General features: G+C 42.3%; 1 protein-coding gene across 3 annotated transcripts in view; it reads left to right on the top strand.

Annotated features, from left to right (window-relative positions):
- LOC130198177 (SPRY domain-containing SOCS box protein 4-like) overlaps positions 1-21,281 on the top strand; it is a 60,760-nt gene that overhangs the window by 31,497 nt on the left and 7,982 nt on the right. For 2 of the 3 annotated variants that reach the window (XM_056421306.1, XM_056421304.1), the window contains exon 2: positions 1,337-2,299. In XM_056421306.1, coding sequence (XP_056277281.1) covers positions 1,567-2,299 — 733 coding nt within the window. In that variant the 5' untranslated portion in view covers positions 1,337-1,566. The remainder of the gene's footprint in view (positions 1-1,336; positions 2,300-21,281) is intronic. The other variant, XM_056421307.1, reaches the window with a different exon arrangement.

Genomic DNA, 21,281 nt, shown 5'->3' on the forward strand with positions numbered 1-21,281 from the left:
TTACCATTTGAAACAGTGGAAGAAGGTTTCACCTTCGTTTTGGATTCTCTCGTTATGCAGTGCAGTGTTGATACTTCTATGGAAGTGTGAGACACTCTTCCCAGAAGATGAGTCAGTTCAGGGTACACATCAAAATAAATAGGTGCTTGTGGCAGATGAGGTAAAGACAAGCAGCTGATACACAGGGTCATGTCATCCACTTCCCTGTCTGCCCGCGGTGTGACTGACCTTTTTCCTGTGAACAGGAAGCACCCGCTGCCATTCCTGGAAGAGATTCGTACGTCAGTTTAACCGCACAGAGCTGTCTGTGTGTCTGTGTGTGTGTGTGCGTGTTTGTGTCAGTGTGTGATCGTCTTTGAAGTTTGCTTATATGCTAAGATATGCTGTGCAATAAATTGTTGCATAGAATAACAACAAACAGTATACTTGACAATGTGTAAATCAAACTTTCAAACTAAATTTTCTTTATGCATATGTGTAAACCAGAGAGCCATGATAACAAGAAATATAAAAATATCAATACAGCTTTCTTTTAAAGTTAATTATCTCTTTTTTTTGGCACAATGTCACCTATACCTAAAACAAACCTAAATTAAAAGTTAATAAAAACTAAACTGTCCAACACTGGAAACTAACACATTACACTAAAACATTACATTAAAATGGAAATAACATTCTAAAGAAGAAACCACAGTCCTGTCAGTGGGTATTGCTCAATAAGATTTGGGTTTGTTATGTACACTGACATATATATTACAAATCCTAAACATCCTGCTACTGTTACATGTGTATATCATTTACGATATTAAGTGTGAGGGAGGTGTAACTTTTTCAACTTTGTGCCACTGAGGAATGGAGATAAATTATGAACTGGTGCTTTTGTTTTCCTTCTGTTGTACTGATATTTTTGACTCAGGCAATACTTACAATTGCATTCGATTACCTAAATGACAGCGTGCGAGGTTTACATGTGGCTAATGTTGCACAACTGGGGAATGTCTGCGTGCATTTATTGGTATGACTTTGTGAGGAGGATGCAGGATGAGTCAGAGGAAATGTGTGTGTCAATGTGCCAATGTGTGTATATTCTTGTTCATCCTGTTCATTGTTTATCCCTAACCAAACAAAGACACACACAATCTGTGAAACAAAGAGTTCTGCCAACACTTGCCACCAGCAAAGTTCTCTTTCAGTTGCTCTTCTTGACTTTGTCTTCTCATCGTCTCTCTTCTTAGTCCTTGTTCTGTTTCTTGCTCAGTGCTTGAAGTTTGCTAAAACTAGCAACAGTCCACAATAGCTGTTTATTTGTTAATAGTTCTCTCTCTTCTCTCAACAGGTGCCCCAGCAGCTTTGTCTTTCTGAAGACATTTGTGGCATGAAAGCCCTGCAGCGCACATCTTTCATTCATCAACTCCTCGTCCTTCAACTCGCCAGTTAGGAACTCACCCTGTAGCTCCACCGCATTGATGAGGTAACATCAAGCTCTACGCAGCGCAGCACCCACCTGCACAAACACCACCCTCCCCCCTTCCATCCCCTCCTTCTGTCAACCTCTCCATCGCAGCCATGGGGCAGAAGATCTCTGGCGGCATCAAATCGGTAGACGGTCGCGGGGAAAGCGGCGGCTCCCCGTCCTACAGACCTTCGGCTCAACGCCGGCAGCACCCAGAACTGAGGGGCCCTGATTTCGCCAAACCTCCCCGGTTGGATCTCCTACTGGACATGCCATGTGCTGGACTGGAGACCCAGCTCCGTCATGCGTGGAACCCCGACGATCGTTCGCTCAACATCTTCATAAAAGACGATGATAAACTGACGTTTCACCGCCACCCGGTCGCTCAGAGCACAGACTGCATCCGGGGGCGGGTCGGATACACGAGGGGTCTCCACGTGTGGAGGGTCCACTGGCCCTCCAGGCAGCGTGGCACACACGCCGTCGTCGGGGTGGCGACCTCAGAAGCCGCTTTGCATTCTGTTGGCTACACGGCACTGGTGGGGTCGGACTGTGAATCCTGGGGCTGGGATCTGGGACGCAACAGGCTCTACCACGACAGTAAGAACCGGTCTCACAGCTCGCTGCCGTCTTACCCTTGTTTTCTGGAGCCGGAGGAGTCGTTCACCCTGCCGGACTCTCTGCTCGTGATCCTGGACATGGACGAAGGAACGCTGAGCTTCATGGTGGACGGACAGTACCTAGGAGTTGCATTTAGAGGGCTGAAAGGCAAGAATCTGTATCCCGTCGTCAGCGCTGTGTGGGGACATTGTGAGATAGCCATGAAGTACATCAACGGCTTGGATCGTAAGTATCATACATCACACTCGCAACACATTATGAGCATGGTTGACTACTTATGTAGAGTGCTCAATGCTGATATTTCAGGATATCTGTCAATACAATAGTCTCTAGGTTTATGGTTAGATGGCTGTTGATACTTGGAAGCTAACGGTGGTGCTCTCATCGCGACGTGTCGCTACGTGTCCCAGCTCGTAGCAAGACTTTCAGTAGTTATGCAACTCTGTAAAGTCAGAGATTGTACATTTGACATACTTTCTTTGGCACCAATCAGGGTGAAAGTTAGACAGAAAATCCACATGTTTTGCAATATTCAAGGAAGTGATGACACCGGTTTCCAGTTAAACTGCTCCTCTGCTGTGGTCTGTTTTTGGTTTAGTTTAAATATTCTCAATGCCATTGCTTCCATTCAAGTCACTCGTCATGGCTTAGTGCAGTACTAAAAGGCAGACAGGAAGTGGTTTGAAGTGTTGGTGATGGACGTTTGGTTGACCTCTGTTTTTAGTTAATTATAATACTTGTTGGAGGTACAGGAGCTGACCCGGAGGTGAAGTTTCTCATTTTCTCTGGTCTCTGTTGACGCTTCTCTCATAACAATTTCTCCTGATTGTACAGAGCAGTTCTTGTGCGAGGCACCTGAAGACCCATTGTTTTCTCATATGTAGTCTTACAAATGCTACCTGCAGGTATCAACACCATATTGCCATCCTTGTTTTAGCAGTGATAGTCTTTTGTCTCACTACCGTCGCTGGAAGGGGTTGTTCTGCACGAGATATTACTGATTGTAGCAGCGCTGCATCTCACTGAATCAAGATGTTGTTGTGTCTGTGTAAAACAGCTGTGTTTCCGTGGTATGAGTTGAGGGAGATGAGTTCATAAAGAGCAGTTTGGATGTTGGGTTGAGGTATTTGAATATGGTATGTTTTGTTCCCAGGAGACGCTGCATTCTGTTTGACTCCCACCGTCTGTCTACATGTGTGTGTTATGAGAGAAGAGACAGGCTTTACTCCAGTCTAAGTCTAAACACGGACTCTTTGAACATCTTGTTTGAAAAGCTCTGAGACACATCATGAACAACTAGTGCACACAGACACACACCTGCCAGGAAGGGAAAGTGTGTTTTGTGAAAACACGATCTTGATCTGACCCATCTGTTTCTGTAGTTTGTAACGTCGGATTTTGCTTTACCCAAGCACCTCAAATTCCTCCTTGAAATTTCTCTCAGAAGTTCTGTGCTCTGAGGGGTCACCACGACATCACGAGACTATTTTCTACACGCATCCTAGCTTTACATTTTATGTTTTGGGTCTTGAAATTGCAGCTGGTCAACTAGAATATGAATCAGTGTAACAAAGAGTTGGCTGAAATTCCAATTCATATATATATATGTATGTGTGTGGATGTTTGGTGATCTCCCACACTCGGGCTTAGTTCAAAGTACATACTTTGACTGTTGAAAGAAAGCTCCTCACCTCAACCTCTTCTTCCCATTTATAGAGCCATCTGCTGGATTTCACAGTGAGTCTGTATGATGGACCATCTCGGAGAATATTTGAGTGTGTTCAAAGCCTTCGCTACTCCAAGAATATACTTCATGCTGTGGGTTAAAGGCTCATCCTGATGGGTGTATCGTAAGCAAAATGAAAAGAGGGATCCGGTGAAGAAAATGAGGCAAGCAGGGATGTGCATCAGAAATAGACAGACACTGAGACCGCAAGACATTTAAACATATACATGTGTGATCAGAGCAAAACATCATAAAAAAGGTGCCAATAGTGTATATTTTTGGGACAAATGGTCTATTGGTCGAATAGGACATTTTTTGGACGACTGGAGTTCCGAAATGTTGGGTCGTCAGAAGAATAGGCTGTCGTATGCGTGAGTGTGTGTGGGTGTGTGTGTGTGTGTCTCAGCTTTGGGTTCATCCAAAGCTGAGAGGTCTTTTGGGGGTTATTATTGCTTCAGTCATTGCTCTGATTCTGAAATAAAGTCTGTGATGAGAATAATATCTCCAGTTTCAGAGGGGATGTAAATAGCCTCGGGGCGCTCTCTTTGCTGCAGTCGGCAAACAGGCTATGATTACGGTCGGTGTTGCGGTTTCATTCATCATCAGTTTTGAATTGAATCGGCTTGTGTGCCCCGCAGATGACTCGAACAGTGAGAAGTCATAATTGCTGTCTGCCTGTGAGTGTCAGGGAGTGTGAGAATAGCATCGCAGCAGTGTGTGGTCAGCTAACAGACATTGTATCACATGGCTGTCTGAGGCTGCTTTCTTCCTCCGTAATTGCTTTGCGTATTAAGTGCGTGGGTTTAACCTTAAATGAGTGTACACGTATACATCTGTGTTGTGTGTTTATGAGTGCATGGACATGAAAAATCTACTTGGTAGTTCGTTAATGACTTAATCCTACAGCCCTTCCCTTGAGGAGCGACTATTGGATTGTTTGTAAATTATTGTTGAAAGCGGAAACAACATGACTGCAGGGTATTAAAAAGAGATTTATAGACGCAGCGTCTCCTCTCCACAAACTGTTTGTTTTTCTCATCTCTCTGCCACCGCTGCAGTACCAGCAGTTGATCATCACTTTGCTCCACCTCAGATCATTGCTCCCATTCCTGCAGTAACATGACACACACCGGTGAGACCTATAACCAGCAGCAGTCCAGGTTTATGGTAGTTTCGGGAAGATCACACAAAATGCAATCAGGGTCAGGGAAGTATGTGCACTAAAGCAAATAAATGCTGAGTGAGGTTCAAACTGCATTCTCCTGTAAATGTGATGTAAATTATTCATCCTTCAAGAGCTCCTACTGAAGAGTTTCTCCACTTCAATTGAGAGCTGAACATATCCCCGTTTGCCAGAAAGTTTATATTTCACTTAATCGTTGATAGATTACATAAAAAGGTGTCACTAATGGCGCTACCTTGAAGCTCACTGTCATCTGCTACCGTCTAATGTGTCTGTGCACACCTCCCTCTATCTCTCACACACACACACACACACACACACACACACACACACACACACAGACAGCTCTGTATTCTCTTTGGTCCTGTGTCTATAATTGTACCAATTAGCAGCACTTTGATTCACTACAATAGAAGTTGTCTTAGCTTTGGCACTGATTTGTGGCACTTTCTCTCTCCCCTCTTCTCTACGTACTCAAGCTTACATAACACCAAACTCTAATGCAGAATCTGGCACTTTACTCTTGCCTTCTCTATAAGTTAATACAGAGATCCCCCCTGTAGTATAGTTTTTCTACAGCATTAAAGGCCATTGTTGGGCAAAAGCAAGTTGAAGACCTTGTAAATCCAATCTGGGAGATTTTTTTGAATTTCAGTTGAAGGATTACCTTTATGACCTCGTAGTGACGCTAATGTCATTGCATTCTTCCCCAGTTGCTGAACATGTGACATTAAAGGATTGTTATCCAACAGCTGTGATATGATTTAATAGCTCAAACCAGTTTCATCCTCAGACAGTTTAGCTGACCAGATGACAGGACCCATCATTACTGTCTGAGGCAGTAAAGGAAGCAGCGAGAGGTGAACACCGTGTGGAACGGAGAAGGTGAAAAGAGGGCTAGAAGAGTAATAGAGAGGTGACAGAATGGAAGAAAAACAGACAGACTGCGTTGCAGTGGGAATAAGTTCAAACCAAGTTTCCTAAAAGTAAAAAGGAGAAGGATGGAGCAAGAATACAAAGGGGTGAACAACAAGGCCACACAACTAGAGAGCTAGCAGAGCTGTGCAGTCGTGTGAGTTAATGGGAATGAGATGACACTCCGCTTCGGGATATAGAAACTCGTCATATTTCCAAGTGAGTTTTTTAAACTGCCCCTTGTCTATTTTAACTGCACTGTGTGAAAAATGTCAACCACACACCATAAAGCCGCAGGACTTCCAAGTCTACAAAAATGTGACATGTGCACCATGAAGACACAAATACTAACACCGGGTTTTTGTCGGTAGGGATTAATTCATACTTCGGAGTCAAAATCACGACTGCCGGTTTATTCAGGCGTCACATTCCAGCAGATCTGTCAACGAGAAGTGAACCACTTTTTCCCCCCTGTAAGCCGGCCTGGCCTGGCCGACACACTCCAGGCCAGACCGAAACCAGCTGCTGCTGCATGCAGACTCGCATTCACCCAAACACGAGAACACTGAGATCCATTCATGACCAGCTCGGTTACATGAAGGCCACAGCACCCGGTGGTACCGCGCTTTGGTTGCATTCACTAGAGAGAGTTGGCCTTCACACTTTTGGTCATTTTGTCTTTCCCCTATAGATCACATATAATCGAACCAGGACAGATACGTTCTGGTAACATTACACCTTGAACTAGAACGGGCACTCGGTAGAGCGCATACCTTCGCATATCACAAGATTGGGCATTGAATTATGAAAATTTTGGCATTAGTTGCATGCCAATTGGACACAAATGTATCGTGCTATGGTAAAAAAAAGATGTTGACCTTTCCATGACCTTGACCTTGACCTTTGACCCGATTGATCCCAAAATCTAATCAAATGGTCCCCGGAAAATAACCAATCATCCCACCAAATTCCATGTGATTCAAGAAGATTTGACCTGTTCATGACCTTTGACCTTGACCTTTGACCCGATCGATCCCAAAATCTAATCAACTGGTCCCCGGATAATAAACAATCATCCCACCAAATTTCATGCGATTCGGTTCAATACTTTTTGAGTTCTGCGAAAGATTTTGACCTGTTCATGACCTTTGACCTTTGACCCGATCGATCTCAAAATCTAATCAACTGGTCCCCGGATAATAAACAATCATCCCACCAAATTTCATGCGATTCGGTTCAATGCTTTTTGAGTTTTGCGAATAACACGCATACAAATAAATAAATATATAAATAAATAAATAAATAAATAAATACACGGCGATCAAAACATAACCTTCCGGCATTTTCAATGCGAAGGTAACTATGTGTGACATTAGAGGTTTTTGGCTATTCTCTATTTCCTCGGCATGCTTCCTTCTTCGTTTAGATTTGTCAGTATTATTTTATTATGTTTATAGTTTGGTTTGCTGATGACATTGTTTGCTAAACTAACAAATACAATTTTATTTTCCTCTGTTTCTTTTTCTTTCTGGCACATTATATCAGCTTCCCAGAGCATTCAAATATTAATTTTGATCATTTAAATTATGTTCATTGTGGTATTTGCTCTAGAAACAAAGTTGTTGCTTCTTTAGTCACTTATATTGCTAGTCATCAAAATGGAAGTTTATTTTGAAAAAACACTGAGTGGAAACCAACAGTGTGTCCAAAACTTAGTTTGAAGATCGGGCCACTGAAGTGTTGGTGTTTGACTAGTTGGGAGTGAGAATGAGGTTTTTGTGACCTCGCTCTTCTTGACATAATCTCACAAAATGTCTATGATTGACTGCACCACACAGAAAAGGCTCAGATCTATGTTTGAAAGTTTCTCATGTTTCCTTCTGCATCCTCTGCTTTGAGATCTAAACAGTCCCCAGCTCCAGTGGGGAACAGTGGTGTCAATTCCGCCTGCTCGTAATCAAATATTTACCAGCAGCAATGAATAGAGGAACGGGGGTAAAATTGGCAAAGAAATACAAAAATAGGATTGGGGAAACTGACGACACGCAGGAGAAGCCAGACAGAGAATTGTGTACAAAACGGGAAGCCTGAAAAGTGAAGAGAGTGACGTCTTGTATGCCGACTAGTGTCGTAGCTTTCAGGAAAATTGCAGCCTTCAAACAAAAAGAAGGTACGAGAAGGTACGAGTAAAGAAAGAGTAAAAGTGAGTAAATGGGAAATGTGAAAAGAATAAACCACATATGTAGAAACAATGAGACAGAGCAGCAGTGAGATGTGTAACTTCTCACAGATCAAAGTGTGGCAGCTAGAAGGAAGACAAAGAAAGAAAGAAGAGACCTTAGAGACGTGAAGAAGAAATGAGGTTTAAGTCCTATCAAGTGACTGGTGTTACTTCTGAAAAATGAAGGAGACAGTAGAGAACGAGGCTGCAGGGCAACACTTTGAATGATTAGACGGATTCCTAGACAAGATTAAGACGGGTTCAAAGCAGAGTGGCCTTTTTAACACCTTGATCCTCGATGATTTGGTGGGGGGACACAACTGTTTATTTCGGTTTTAGCAATGTTTTCTTCTTGGATTGTTTCATTTGCTTCTTGTAATTGATTCCACCACATAAATGGGCTTTTATTGATCCAGCCCAGTTTTTGCGAGCACCATCGAGGTCCGAGGTATAAGTACCTGCTCGAGGTAATGAGCAACGCCAACTCAGGTGCTTGACATTAATCTGGTTTAACATAAATAATGAATAACATTTAGAGAAAAACTGTTTCAGAAAGCCCCTTTAGTAACCTGAACGAACTGCTCTAGATGAGCCCCCAGTTCCTGTACATGAAACCATTAACATCATTATTAAGACAGTAATTCACAGACATCGCTGTGATAGCACCCCGAATGCCAACGCCTTCACCTGAGGGGGCCTCGAAGACACTCAAAGCTGGATGCTGGAAGCAGTTTTATGTTCCCTGTGCTTCACTAATGAAAAACGCAGCCTATATTCCAATATGCATTTTGAAATGATGATAAGATTCATGTAATAACTGGTCACATTGTACACAGGTCTGCCTGTGTGACGTGCTTGCATGGTGTTGCCCTCCGAACAGTTATAGTTACAGCAGCTGCTGCCGTCTCAATGTGAGGTATAGTGTATTAAATATTTTTACTTTAAACATGATATATTCCTTTGCAACAGCAGAGCTCATGAGATGGACTTTGTGTGGTGAAGAAGTGAAGAAACCTTCAGGAGAGCAACAGAGGAGGATCCCTCTCCAGGATGGACAGAAGCAATAGATGTCATGTGTACAGAAGGAATCATTACAGAGTTACAACACATTCAATACGTATGACAGAGTGTATGAATAGTTTGTAGTAGGCATGGACCACGATCCAGACCTCCACAATCCATCAGACAGATGGAGGTAGAGAGGAAGAGGGAGCGGGCGAAGGGGGAGGGTAGGCATGGCATCAGACCTAGCCAGGTCCAATGGACCCTATGAGACGTGAAGTCAAAAGGTCAAAAGGACCAGGTGAACCTGATTCAGCCCTAACTAAGACTATCGAAGAGGAAAGTCTTAAGTCTACTCTTAAACGAGGTGACTGTGTCTGCCTCCCAGACTGAAGGTGGAAGCTGGTTCTCCATGCACACATGCTATAACTCGGCAAGGAGTTTATTATTTGCTTCCTGCCAGTCTGCTGCCGGATAACAACTAGAATAGATCGTGGCAGGCTGAGCTACCAACTGTCTAGGAGTTATTACAAATTTAGCATTCTTGAATTGAAAAATGTATTTCTACATTGCATCTTATTTAGTTGGCATTATATTTATGACATCATTTTCTTTTAGCCTCTTTATCCTGACGCTATTATTCACATTCATGTTCTTGTATAAAACGTCACCCAAGAAGACTGAAAGGGAGGGCTGGAGATGTAGGAGTATAGACAGAAGGATGGTTAGCCAATGACTGAAGGTGCTTCCCTGGGAGTCACATACCATTGGCAGCCAACCAGTTGACATTTCCCTACTGGACCACAAGTACGAGTTTTAAAAGCCCAGTGATTAGTGCTATTAGTTTTGTATAAAACAGAAATGGCTGTGCTGTAATAAAAGAAGATGAGAGAAGAAGAAAACCAGAGTGATTTCACACCACATTCTACCCTGTTCTCTTTGACGACCGACCCCTTTTCCCTCATCTGCTCCACTGTGAGTGTGTGTGTGTGAGAGAGAAATAATCTACCCATACACAGGTGTTGGTGGAATAATATAGTATTTAAAGTATTCGGACCTAAGGAAAAGGTCAACCTGTGAGAGATCATTTGAATGCTATAAACTTCTCAAAGTAAACGGCAATAACACTTTTTGATGCACCGCAACTCCATCCACCAGACATTCAAAGAAATTCATGCGAGCAAGGAAAGCTGAGGAACTGAAACCAGTTTTGAAAGCTCAGCCTTTGCTTCTTTTTTTATTTTTTTTAAATGAACAAATCTGCTGCCACAGACAAGTCTGACTGAGCCACACTTTTCTCAGACACAAGTACCTTCTTTGGATGACAGAAGGAACAGACTTACTCATGTCGCACACACTTCAGAATCATAAACGGGGATATTCAATCACTCACCGTCCCCTTAATGACTGAGAGCAAGATAGTCATCCTCAATCTTTGTCTCCTTCCCTCTCTGCTCAGGAAGCTATAGGATCAGCCTCTAATCAACGCTTCAGTTTGGCCTCCTGACGTTACCAATTTACTGACGGACTGAATTCCTTTGTGCGCGCTCATGGGTTCAGCTCTCTTCAAAAGTCTTTCATGCCTCTCTCTTTCTCTCTTGTATTTTTTTGCCGGATTAAGGAAACTCTCGTACGTCATTCGCTTCACTTGTTCTTCTTTTTGTGGCTCTGCTGAATTAGATGTGTGTTTTCAGTTTGGCCGATGAACACTGAGTTGTTGGACCAAAAGCAAAGTTAAAGCTTAATGCTACTCAGGGCACTGAGAGCTTGTAGGCAGTTAACACCACAGCTTCTCTCTTTGAGTAAACTGTTTGGCGACTATTGTCCATCTGTTCATGCTGTTTCCATGACAGCACTTATTTAAGGTTTCCTGTTTGCACATCTTGGGAGAATGATGTCATGAATTCAGCCAGGTGAACAGGGTTATGCAACAGAGAGCAGAGGCATGATGTAATGTTTTTTTTGTGTGTCCTGGGAAGAAAAACAAATTCATTTAACCTTTTTTTTTTTATCATGGAAAGTTGACAGCGCATTTTTGCTCTTTTCCTAAACTGCTGTTTCCCACCTTCACACATCGTCCTGTTTGCCTCAGCAGCTGTCCTGGAGCTGTTTGAGTTTATTGCCTCGCTCAAAGGCTCCTCAACACAACTCTTCTTACTCTCCACACTAATCGGCGTTGCTCGTTCACTTTTCCATTTCTTTATTCATGGTTTCACGAGAAATATCATGTTTTGCAGGTGAATGTAAAACACATTTAAATGCAATGTAAGCTGGTGACTGTAAATCCACGTAAACATGCAGCAGCAGTTCAGTAATCAGATGTGCCCCCGGCCTTAGGTTGAAAGCATTACTTACTCATTTGAACAGCTCTGGTGATGCTCTCCTTTCATCCTACCGCATTGTTGAAACAGCAAATTTGTGTGTGATGTGAACATTTGTGAAAAGCCGGGTTAGAAATCTGGTTGCAAATATAGTGAGCTTGGGAAATTAGGTTTATTCCTGGAAACCTGGTTCCTGAAGTGCATGTAAACACAGAGGGAGCTGAACTGCTACACAGTGCACCAATAATTCTCAGGCCGATGCTTTTTACACACATAATGAAAGTAAAATAATTCAGGTTTATTTGACCTGTGATGAATCCCAGGCACCTGCTGTCATAGCTTAGTTGTAGATCCACTGTGCATTGTTGACTTCAATATGTGATATGTTGATAACTTGCTTGTAATATTTAAGTTCATCAATACATGTAATTAAAAGCAAACCGCCTTCGACTCTGGAGTGCAGTTGGCCAACATTTTATACTGACTTTTTTGGGGGGGTTTGAAAGCTGGATGCACATGCATTGTGTGCACACAGGACGACTCTTTACTAATGTCTATAATTAGTGTTTGTTGAGTTGTGAATATTCTCGCAGCAGCTTTGCATGTTGTAACCTTGGAGACCAACAGCCCAAAGTGTCTGTGCGGGGATGAACCTGTCCTCGGTCACATTTCTCTTCGCAGCACAGATGGCCCGTTCTCCCCTTCAAAACAAAACCGTGTGTTATTTTTGTATTGTTAGTAATACTAATTACTTTGAGTAATTGTCTTTGTGTGTTAACACTTTGTTACATTTAAACATCTCTCCTCAACCCACAAATGGAAAATTATTTATCTTTGTCTGGTTCTGAAACACTTCAGTGACACAAGAAAGAAATACAATGGTCGCAATGAGCTTAATACACAGACTTGGGCTGATTTTGTAAAATGTTTAAGATTTATACAAGAATCTTTCAAAGTTATCTGTGCGTACTTATCAGAGGCACCATGGCCTGCGGTGGTACGGCAGCGGTCAAGCCCGACCTGCACTGCTGAAGTTACTGAGGTCCCCAAAAATGTTTACACTTCATTATAGTGTAGTTAGGACATGGTTGTTGGTTTTATAGATGTGAACGGTCTATACTACTTCCTTTTGAATTGATATGATCAGTTGTTATCGGATCTAAGACTCGATCTCATTCCTGCGTTCTTGGATGTTATTTGGACTTTTCATGATCTTGATTGTGACAAAATGTTATCAATCCTTTTTTTAATCTGGCGTGTTTGTGATGGACGACTGTTACGTTGTTGAGTGTGCTATAATAGAATGAATGGAGGGCGTGATTCTGTGAATCATTAGACAGAAAATAGCTGCATTGCAGGTCGTTTTGCCTTAATGGATTTTAATGGAATTGTGTAAGAGTAGAAACGAGTCTAAAGTTAGAGAGGGTGTCGGAGAGAGTGTATCTCACATCTTTATGTGTTATACTTCTTTTTAGCCTCGCAGAGAAATTACAACAATATCCGCTTAAGTACACAAAACAGTCAGCAGTGGTGCTTTTCTCTCCTATAATTAGCTTGGTTCTTCTGTTGAAAACAGGAGGCTCGTAGAACTGCTCGTACATTTGAGTCACACAGGCGAGAGGGAAAGAGCGTCCTGCACCAGAGTACAACAAGCTGACGGGAGTTTTCCCCAAAAACATTTCAGTTGTTTAATTTTCATGTTAAATTATCCCAACAGACCAATCAATAAAAAATCAATTGAACAGAAACAAGGAGATAATTAAGGCTGATTTTCAGGTTTAGAAAACCTCACACATATATATAAACATATTTTCACTGCGAAATAACTTTTATTTTCTGAAAAGCCTGAACAGTAAATGTAGCCACTAAATCCACCTTGAGCTACTTATGGAAAACTGCTGATATTGAAAAGACATGCAGCGACTCTGTGATGGATGGATGGATGTTGCTAGGTTACTAAAGAGGGAAAAGTGACACCAGGATGGGTAACGCTTTATTGGATTGTGTTCAGACCACTGGCTCCTTCATCTTGTGCTTTCAAAAGGAAATATGTGCATCCTGTGGCTGCTCTGAGCTGAGAACATTTCTTGCATTGGTCCCTGTGCTGAAAGCTATGCCAGCTTTAAGCTAAATAACGCCGCACATCAAATGTCTCATAGCAACAGCAGTAGCCATGACGGGCGCTTCCCCCAAACAGCTGTTGCTTTGCCAGATAGAAAGAAGAGGTGGCTGCTGGCCAAGTTGTTTTTACCTATGTCGAGCCAGCTCTTTAACGGGGGAAGACATTACAATGTAAGATGGGCCTTCCCTCTTTTTTAAGTTTTCTTTCACTTTCTCACGTTACGCTAGTGTCCTTTATTCTACAGAGAAGTGAACTCCTGACCCACAGGGATATTTGATATTACATGAGACAGATTTGTGATTGACACATAAGCCTAGATGATTGCTTCGAATATTGGGGAACACTTAGAAGCCCGATACAAAATACTTTATATCAAATTCCAGTTAATTATGTCAGAGGTGTACAATGACATAGGGGGAGAAGATTAAATGGACCGTTATTGTTATTGCATGTCATTCACCAATTCACAGCTATTCATGCAATACACTGATGGCAGACCATGCAAGATGACACCTGCCCATCAAGACCATCTTAGTATTCACACCCACAAAACCCACCCAAGGGCCGTAGGCACAGCCTTTGGGAACAATTTGGGGTCAGGTGTCTTGCCCAAGGACACATCGACATGGACTGGAGAAGCCAGGGATCGAATCGCCGATCTTCTGATTGGCTGAACCAGAGCGAATGTCTCTTTTATTCCATGCATTCTTCTTTTTGTCAAAATCTGGTGCCTATGTTACCCACAATTTCTGATTTACAGCAGCTCCCTCTGCAGCCAGAAAATCCTTTCCAAAACTTATTTTTACATTTACAGTAATAATTCCTAAGAACTGTAAATAGACTTTAATGTGCAATATAGTTCCCATTAATGCTTGGTTGACTCAGGAATTTTGTAGGACTTTTATCATAACATATTTAATGCGACGGCATGGTCTAGCCTTTAAAACAATACATTTTATTCCATGTTGGCATCATACTCCTCCATGTGCCCTGCAGAGCTGTGCAGGCTTTGACCCAAACTGAACACACAGGTGTCTTGACTGATGGCTTACACCGTGTACCCTCGAGGAACTGCCTGCTGAAAGCATCTGTGGAGTGTTTGGTTGCAGTGAACCCGTCAACATACTGCATCTCTCAAAGTGCGGACGCACAGAAGACGCCTCAAACCAAATTAATGTCACAGCAGTTTTCCACGTCGAAATAAAAAGACATTAAAGGAAGCTTTCTTCACTCTGATCCTCTGCCACATCTCTAAAATATATACTGGGCTGAACATTTTTTATTGCTCCAAATAATGCATTGACATGCATTGCTTTGGGCTTCTGGGCATATTGGTTTATAATCACTGCACAGTTTGAATGAAGTGAACCAATTCCAACGTGAGGGACAGATATTTGTTCTATCTGATGTTGTGTGTGTTGGGCTTTTCTGGCCCTGCCTAATGTCCCGGGCCAAGACTGACCTCGTTGGTTACAACACGACTGACCTTGTTCGGGATCATGACCGTGAGCCAGAGATGAGGATTAGCCGTCTGGGAGAGACGGCAGTCCCTGAAGCCAATTGACAATTTGTTCAGATGTAATGAAATGGATGGAAGAACACACGTCCCTTTGTTGTGCTGCCTGCAGTGAGAGTGATTGCCCCATTTTAGCAAATCGAAAAAGGCAAAACATATTAAATAATAATGACAACCTCAACCTTTCTTTTTTTTTACTATTCTTTTTAATGGATCATTTCTTAAATAGATAATAGAGTTACCCAGTGCTGGAAATAGAAGGAAAAAAACAAAACAAGTGCCCATACTCCCCTTCTTCACATGTTGGTGTGTGTGTAACAGCTGGTACATTCATTTCTAGAGTAATTAAAATATAGTCTTGTCAGAGATAAAACTATGCACAAAAAGCTTAATGACTAAATGTGCGATATAGATATTTATGTTATTGTTTAGCCGACACATATTATAGAGAATTAGACATCAGCCTTCATCTGAACGTACAATTCTCTTGGAAATGTTTTCCCTGTAAATTCCTATTCTGTAATTCAAGGCTGATGTATAGGTTATCCTGAGTTGGCGCTTAATATAAGTTGTAAACAGTCTTTTTTGTAGTTTAATGGAAAAATCTCTGGAAATACACTTATTCGCTTTCTTGCCGAGGATCGATGAGAACATCGATCCCGTCACTGAGTCAGTTTCAGCTGAGCCGCGCTGCCCGCTGGACTAATGACGGTGAAGGTGAGCATAGTTACTTTAGGCCGGCTGATTGAACTGAAGGTAAAGCTTTGACCCCCATGAGGATGACACGGAGCCATCGTGCCAGTTTTAGCTTCAGTGTTCTCCTCCATCTCTCCTCCACTGTCAGAGCCTGTATCCCACCGGTCTTCCTCACTCAGTCTCTTCAGCTTCGCTCTCTCCTCTTCATCTTCCCCTCTATTTATCTTCCTCTCCGCACATTCCTCCTTGTTCTCTTGCTCTTTCCTTGGGCTATCTGCCTGCTCTTCCTCTTCTGTCTCTAACCTCTGCTCCTGCTGTGGCTTCATGTTTATCTTTGTCTCTGTTGTCTTTTGGTGTCTCCTCACACTACCCACATCTGTCTCAGCGCTCAGTATCTGCTCCCTCAGGCTAAATTCCCCTTTCGGCCTTTGGTACATGTGAAGGGAAAAGTGCCACTGTCGGTTCTCCTGCAACGAATCCTCCACTTTTTCACTGCTTCTGCTTTCCTTGCTTTCTTCCATCTGCCTCACCTCCTCTGCTCTTCCTTCCTGGGCCCTTGTTGTTGTTCTTCTCTGCCAAATCCCTTCCTGTTTCTTACCACCTCGGTTCACCACCTGCTTCCTCGTCTCTTTCTTGCCATTGCCTTGTTCTCAAACATGTGGTATTGTAGCAGCACTTCAGCCAATGTACAACAGGGCGTCACCCACTTCCTCTCAGCCAGTCTCCAAGTGTGAACACTGCTGGGTGTCTTCAGACTGCAGAGGTGAAGATCTCCATCTTTCTCTCCACTGCCCTCCTCTTGGGTCAGTGAAATCCAGCAGAGGGATCACAATCAGAACAACTTGATCCCTCCGAGTCCACAGAGAGGAAATGCTCTCTGCAGTTCAATCCTCTCCTCTCATGGCACATATACTCATCAGATGAGCCCAACCGTGTGTGTTCATATGAAGTTAAAGGGAAGCTTGTGGAAAGAGAAAGAAGCTGACGTCAGAGCACGACATGGCTTCCTGCCCCTGACAGTTAGCAAAGATCAAATACAAAGTATGAACTATGGGCATGTGTAACATGTGCTTGGCAAACCATACTCCCGCTTGGAATTGCATACAATTTCACTCAACGTTTGAGAATTTGAAAAAAAGATTTGAGGTTTATCTTCCCATTGTTCTCCGTGTGGATGACCTCTAGAGACTGCAGCTGTAATTTCCCTTGAGAATAATGGTGGTGAAACCAGGTTTACAGGATGAACAACCCATAATGTGAATTATTGTGTCATGAAGCAGAGCATTACTACAGGCAGTACATTTAGGGCCAACAAGTTAATTGTTTGATGTTTTGGGAAGAACATGATCAACACTAATAACCACATGATGGAGTCATTTATGTGGTAATTACTCAAGATGGAGTCATTTGGATTGAACACCAGAGATGGTTTATGCCCCTGATGTATGCGTCACTATGGCAGGTCTGACACAGTACAGCAGCGTCGAGCATCATTTAACCCTTGTGTTGCCTTCGGGTCATTTTGACCCGAATCAATATTACACCCTCCCCCCGCTTTAGGATTAATTTGACCCCATTCAATGTTTAATGTCGGTGTTCTTTCGGTAGTCAACAAACAAACATAAAGTGCCTCACACTTAAACTTGGAAAACAATATTAATTCTAATAATGTTCTGGAGGTTTTAATTGCTGGCGTCAAATTGAACCCAAAGGGTAAAATATGTTAGTAAATATAAAGGTAACAGGAGGGTGTAATATTGATTCGGGTCAAAATGACCCGAAGGCAACACAAGGGTTAAAGGCTCTGACGTGAATTTCGTCTAATTTATCAAAACACCGTAACCAAATGAGTGTAATTGTCAGTTTTATTTCGACCACAGTAAAGAAATGAAGTGATGTAGCATCAACACATCCATCATCTGACTCTGAAATGGCATTAGCTCACAGGTTTGAATTCCTGGCTGTCCACAGAGGCTACATGTATTCCAGCATCATTGTTTAACGGTCTTGAGGCTCAGCCACGTGTGTGTGTGAATCTGCTGGTTTACCTCTCTCTGTCATTATCGACCAAAATCTGAGTTTGTGCACCCTACAGATTTTAGTTTACTGTGAACATGTGTTTGTGCATGTGCTGCAGTTTGTGCCATGTTTTGTCTTTCTGAGGTCTTCATCCTGAAGTGTTGGATCCAGTGTTTTTGAAGCTCAACCTATAGGGACAAAAAGTCAGAATATATATGCTTCTGCAACACCATGCATAACGACTCTTTTTATTTTTTCAAGCACCCTCTTGTGAGTCTCTGAGTGTTATGGAATTGCGATACTGAATTGCGGCACTATGACTTCTCGTCTAGTAACTGTGTGATGAAATGCTGGGATCCGCCTACCTCGTCAGCCGAGAGTGACTTCCGACAGGACACAGAATGACTTTGGGTAATTTCCACACGGCAGGTATAAACGTGTTATGATCAGCAGCAGGTTGTCCTTGAAATGGAAGTGGAGGTAAACATCAGGGGGGATAATGACACATGATGCACAGTTGTATTCTACGTATTTCACTCCACTGGAATGTAACCGTTCCGTCTCTTCCTCCAGCCTCTCTTTCCTCTCTCTCTCTGATCTTCAGTGTATGTGAACAAACACAAAGATAAACACACACTCTGACCAGGCGGGTAAAGCCTGAGAAGGATCAGCCGGGTTCCCATCTCAGTCGGGTTGGCGGTGAGAGGCCACCAGCCTGTGAGACCTCATGCTGGTGTACGTGCTAACGCGCGAGTCTGAGTGGGTTTCTCCTTCCTTCATTTACACTGACGGTTCCCCAAGTCTCTCCTCTATGTCACCTTTAACCTTGGCCCTCTGTTTGTTTTTCTCTTTTCCTTTTTAAACTTTACTTTCTTTTTACCTCTTGTGTCTCAACTTCACCTGATTTGTCCTCTATCGTTGATCTTTTATCTGACACACACACACAGATATTCATTATTTATTCCATCATTCTTGAATACCTGCTATAAATTATAGATATTTCTCTTCATTGTAAAGGTTATTGTCGAGCTATCTTTCGGTCTTCTACACTACCAAGGAAAAAAGCAATTACTAAAATAAAAAGAGACTTTTTTGCATGTATCGTATTACAGATTTCAGATTATTCCCTTCCATCTTTTTCTTAAACATATTTGATTGCAATCATTTTCTCTACAATTTCACAAGATCAAATAGCAAACATATGAAAGTGATACAATGGTGCACTCTTGGTTACACTGACTATCAACAGACATTAAACCTGCTTTCATTATTCTTTTGGCCACTTGGGTGCAGCGTACCAATCTGTTTAATTACATTGACGATATAGTGAACATATCAGAAACCGGTTGTCTATTTCCACACCAGACTAGAAGCAACATTAGTTACTAGGTGGCACAAAAACATATATATGGAGTCGTGTTTCTGGCCGCTTGGCAAATGTAAGTCCAATAATTACTTTAAGAAATATCTGGTGCGTAGGCTGCAAAGTAGTGCTGCGAATGAGGGCGGTGAGCGTGAACCAAAACAGTAAAGTTGTGTGTCGGAAAAATACAAACAACTTTAAATGCTACATATAGCAGAGGGGAACTCCATTATTCATATACTAAATATTGATGAGTACAGCTTTAAGCATTTGTATTTCCTTATTCTTTTCCTGTTATTCCATAAAGGTTTGACTGTTCACTCGTTGTCGCTCCGACTGAACAGGTCACTCATGTTGGCATCTTTTTCTATCCACGAACAAAATGCCACAGTGGATCAACATCAGCAGTTTCTCTGCAGATTACACACACCGGGCTGAAAGATGTTTAATCATGTTTGAAAAACTGCATGTAAGCAGGAACATTAATTGAAAGTGTGTTTAGTAAATCATGTCAACACATTTCTTTTAATATTGGCATTTTCATGAATATAATCCGGCTACCTGCAGTTTGTAACTGTCAATGATCTCTTGGGGTCAGACAGGCTGTGCTCTCACCGTTTCTATTTATCACCCTCTTCTCTCTTCGTGTCCATCCTGCTCTCTCGCCTCACCCCAGTCTTCCTCCCACTCCCCCGCTCTCCTTATATGTTCCACCTCTCCTTCACATATTTCCTCCTCCTGTTTCTCTTATCACTCTGCCTCTCATCCCAGAGGAGACGGTGAACAGTGGGTTTACAGTAATGCAGGATTGGAAAGTGAGAACGGGGCTTTAAAAAGAAACACTGGCATGGTTTGCATTACCACCAACTCTCTCCTCGCCAGCTCTGCCCACAGTGCCCATCTCTCTGTGTGACACTACTGTGGCTGGTAAGAAATGACTCATACCACAGGATCTACTCAAACAAATAAGCACCAAAGTTAGCTTTAGCAAATACCTCAAGATGGAGTTTGTTCAGTGAGGAACTTAGAGCAAATTATTTTCACACCCTCCTCTCTTAAAGCTGTGCGTTAGTACACCTATGTGTGTAGCCATTAGTCGTCCCATCCTGCGGATGCATCCTCTTTTACTACCAAAGGGGTTCCTAACAAATCCTCCATGGATTGTAGCCCCATTATTGCATCAGTTCTGCACAGCACACCGCTTCAGTGTGTGTTTGAATGTGATGGTGCTATAAAGTGATGGCGCTACACAATATGCTGTGTAAGAAGATACAGGACATCTCCGGAGGTACATTAGTTACGGAGAGCACCAACTTCCCTCAGTAGCTTTGAAGGGGGCTGGTGTCCAGCGTCTTGTGAGAGGACACTGCGCACTCATCCTTTCATTTGTTGTGTTCTTTTTTATGAGGTCTGAATACAGACCTGTTTTTCTGCACTGTCGTACTCTCTTAGTAACTCTAATATGCAGTAGAGCGGTTAAAATCAAATAAATACGCTTTGATTGGTCTAATAGTAGAAAGGGAATTTTACAGCGTTTCTGATCTACTGATCACTTCATTTTTATTAAAGAGAACGATTTCTTTCTGAAATCAACCCTTGTCCCCGTGTTGCCCCTCACATGTCCAGTTGTGTTAATGAGTGAGTGAGCAGCCTCTGCAGCAGTTTGTTCAAGAGGTCCTCATTTTTAAGTCAATATTACAAATAGAGCTGTATTCCAATAATATAATTCAAGCACAGGCTTCTGGGGAAAAATAGATACATGTTTCCAACCAAGGATGATTAATGTAATTTTTTTTTAAAAGTCCACTTTGGCTCATCTGCTGATTTACTGCATGAAGCAGATCTAAATGTGGCCTATAATAGAAAAGCATAACACATCTTTAACACTCTCTAGTGTGTAAACTGTACTCTTGTTTGGCTTTTGTAAGCCAGCTGATGGATATTAATATTATTAGTTCTCATGCTACTGTAGCTACAATGCCTGTAATAGTCGCCTGTATTCAGCTGCTCTGATGGTTAAACACAAGAAAAACATAAAGATTCTTTAAAATCTCTTATTTTAACATCTGTCATGCAACTGGAACATTTGATTTTAGCCTCCTACTTACAGACAGATCAACACA

This window comes from Pseudoliparis swirei, chromosome 8, assembly GCF_029220125.1.
Source record: "Pseudoliparis swirei isolate HS2019 ecotype Mariana Trench chromosome 8, NWPU_hadal_v1, whole genome shotgun sequence".
Taxonomy (NCBI): domain Eukaryota; kingdom Metazoa; phylum Chordata; class Actinopteri; order Perciformes; family Liparidae; genus Pseudoliparis; species Pseudoliparis swirei.